General features: G+C 54.6%; 1 protein-coding gene across 1 annotated transcript; it reads right to left on the reverse strand.

The window, feature by feature from the left end:
* Window positions 1-843: 843 nt before the first annotated feature.
* On the reverse strand, window positions 844-1,479 carry LOC116852665. The gene has a single exon (XM_032833232.1). It carries the CDS (start codon window positions 1,477-1,479, stop codon window positions 844-846), a length of 636 nt encoding a protein of 211 aa, XP_032689123.1.
* Between the last annotated feature and the right edge of the window lie 1,983 nt (window positions 1,480-3,462).

Consider the following 3,462-nt stretch of genomic DNA (forward strand, 5'->3'; position numbering starts at 1 on the left):
TTTTTTTTTTTTTTTTTTGACGGGGAGGAAATGCATTATGCATACCCGGACCTTACTGGGATAAGACCAAGGCTATGCCGGACTCAGCTAAAACCTCCTCGAGTGCCCTACCTTAGCTGCCACCCAGGGTCATCTGGAGAACCGCTTGCGCATAACTTTCCAGATGATCCCCAGCAGGCGCTGACCGCGCCAAACCTAACTAATTTGCAGAAGGGAGTTACACTAGGTCTCCCTGCTGCCCCTTACCCAAGAGTCGCTTCCGAATTGAGAAACCCAGCCCAGACAAAGACATTCTTCGGCGACTATCCCCCAGTAGGAGTGGCAAAACTCCTCCCACAGCTAGTATTGCAGTGCACGCTGGCCGCGTATCGCATGCCGACCTATACGGCAGCACACGGCGACACACGGCACCACACGCGCGCACCACTACTCCCAACCAAGTTAGTCGGGCATCACTCTCTCCTCCTCCATACACAGAGACACTGTCAGTTGGAAGGAGAGTCATCTCTGCGCGGCGATGCAGGAGGGAGGGCTCTTCTAACCCGAGGGTTATTTTGCCTCTCCCTCTCCGCGTCCTCCTTCCTGCCCATAACATCACCCGCGAACCTAAGAACGGCTTTCCAACTGTTTCCGGAGGAAAGCATCGCTCGCACCAAGGCGGGGGGAGATAAGTCCTGCCCGATAATTCCACGCAGAGTCAGTCTCTTCCGAGACCATGCGCAGCAATCCTCTAGAGTGTGTTGAGCACTGTCTACACCGACACCACAATGCGCACACACGTTGGTCACATCTTTCCCTATACGAGATAGTCTCGAAAGCAACCATGTCCGGTCAGAAGCTGAGTCACGTGGAACTCAGACCCCTATTTCGATGCCGCTCGATCCACTCCCAGAAGTTCGGACTGACGGCCTCACGAACCCGCGTACCTGACAGTCTCCTCTGTCGAAGATGAACCTCCCATTGTCTATACAGGAGGAGCCTTTCACCCGTCCTTATTTCTTGCTCATCCACGGGCGTCCATATGCCATACATCTTGAGTTCCCTAATTCGCTCATACGTCCTGCTGTAGAAGGCCGCCAGCAGGTAGAGCGGAGGGATGAGCGCCAGCAAGGCAGCAGCCTCCAACGATACGGATCTGTAACCTGCTATTACGCGGATAGCAACGAAACGTTGCACCCTTAGAATAGGCGCCTGACCCCTACGGGCCAATGAGATATTCACCGCCAAAACATCATGCCAGACGGGCGCACCATACAAGACGACCGACAAGACAGCAGTCGCGTACAGCCTCCTCTTCCCCTCACTAGGTCCACGGAGGTTGGGCATAAGCCGTCCCAAGGCTTGAGCTATCCTCATCGCTTTATCGCCCACGAATCGGAAGTGGTCGTGGAACTTCCATCTACTGTCGAGGATGATGCCGAGATATCTTATGGCTCTGCCAACCCGTATGTACGTGTGTCCGACTCTAATCTCCGGCATATGTTCATGTCTCCTGCGGCCGTGAAATAAAACAGCGTCCGTCTTCTCAGCAGCCACCACAAGGCCCAGCTGCTCAATTCTCCTTACCACAGCCGCTGTTTGCAAGTTGGCTCTAACTACAGCTTCTCCCACCGTGTTAGCCATTGCGACTACCAAAGTATCCGATTATATCACATCTCTCAAAGGTTCTAACTCTGAGCACTTCGTCGTACGCCAGGTTCCAGAGCAAGGGACCCAAGACCGAGCCCTGAGGAACCCCCGCTGAGACAACGCGGCGTTTAATGCCACCCCCTGCTACAGGATATTCCACAAACCGATCCCTCAGATATTCACCAATTATCCTGCCAATTATATAACCAGGAAAACCTTTAGCTCGCACGGAGTTCATAATACTCGCGAAGGGAAGTGAGTTGAATGCATTCGCCACATCCAGACTCACAGCAATGGCGACGCCACCCCTCGCGACAGTATCGGTAGTAATGCGCCGCACACGCAAGAGAGCGTCGCAGGTCGAGCGGCCTTCCCGAAACCCAAACTGCCTATCCGATAACTCAGCCCTCGGGTGCTCCGTCATCCAAGTACGCATCCTGGCCACAATAATGCGCTCCAGAATCTTCCCAGTTTCACCCAGAAGACATATGGGTTTAACCTTCGGGAGCGGTCCATCAGAGAATCCAGGCTTTGGAATCAAGACAAGACCAGCACATTTCCAAGCAGCTGGGAAGACTCCTTCCCGCAAGCATGCGGTGTAGCATGAGGTCAGCCTCTCTACCAATTCTCTCGGAGCATTTCTCCATACGACTGAGCGGATACCGTCCAAGCCCGGTGTCTTGTTCGACGTGCTTCTCTTATGGCGGATGGCGGAATAGGTTTCCGCGGTCTGCACAACGTCCTCCTCCTCGTTCCATGTGACTCCCGTACAGGGATCGATCACTCTCCCGTCACCAGCAGGGAAGAGAGAGTTTATGAGGGCCCGCAGCGAGTCAGCAGGCAAACTCTCCGAGATTCTCGGATATGAACGCCTCAAACGATTTAAGACCAGGCGATACGGTCTCCCCCAAGGGTCCACTTCGACAGCTCTAATGAGTTCCGTCCATGCCGCCGCCTTAGCCCTGGATATGGCGCGCCGCAGATTATCACGGGCAGCGCGATATTCGCCACACAATTCCAGACGCCTGGTCTCCGAATCGTCATCGCCATCCACAACACCAACCCGACGTGCACGCAAGCGTTGCCTGCTGTTAAAACGTGTGAGCAGCCTTTTAGACCACACACATCTCTCACAAAGCTCGGCTATATCGGGCGACCACCAGTAGGCGCTGTTCTTCCGCATGGGTCTCCCAGCCCGAGGAGCCGCAAAGTCGCACGCCCTCTTCAGGACACCAGGTAGCCAAGGACTCAGCCGACGTGTTCCCGCCGACAACAGGACCCGCAGCACCATCCCATTCCAAAGCCATAATCAGCGCTCTCATATCCATTCTGGCATAATTCCAGCGCGGACGGGGATCAGCAACGTACACCTCATGGTCTTCAGGCGGTCCAGGCCTCACATCTACCACGGCGTAGGTGATAATACGATGATCGGATAGTGACTCCGCATCCACGTCGACCACCCAATCTGCCACTCGACCCAAAAGATCAGCAGTAGACCAGGTAAGGTCCACAACTGATGAACCACGAGGGTTAACACAGGTAGGCACCATTCCAATATTGGCAAGACGAAGGTCTTTTTCCGCCGCCCATTCCTCGACAAGGATCCCCCTCCAGTTGGTTGCAGCCGGGTCCCAGGATGCCGAGCGCGCGTTAAAGTCCCCTCCAATCAGAACTCTTCTGTCACCAACCTCACCAATTATGTCCCCGAGTTCATCGAGAAACTCAAGGTATCGGATCCTCGTAGTATTAGGAGAGACGTAACACGACACAGTCACTAGATCGCCAACTCTAACAGCCACTACGTCACGTCCTCGCCTGACTAAGGCACAG

This window comes from Odontomachus brunneus, unplaced genomic scaffold (assembly GCF_010583005.1).
Source record: "Odontomachus brunneus isolate Ranch 3 - 2012 unplaced genomic scaffold, Obru_v1 Obru_scaffold_246, whole genome shotgun sequence".
Lineage (NCBI taxonomy): Eukaryota > Metazoa > Arthropoda > Insecta > Hymenoptera > Formicidae > Odontomachus > Odontomachus brunneus.

What these genes read in the sequence shown, in the direction of transcription:
- LOC116852665 (XM_032833232.1), bottom strand. Translation starts at nt 1,479, where the DNA reads ATGCCGGAGATTAGAGTCGGACACACGTACATACGGGTTGGCAGAGCC.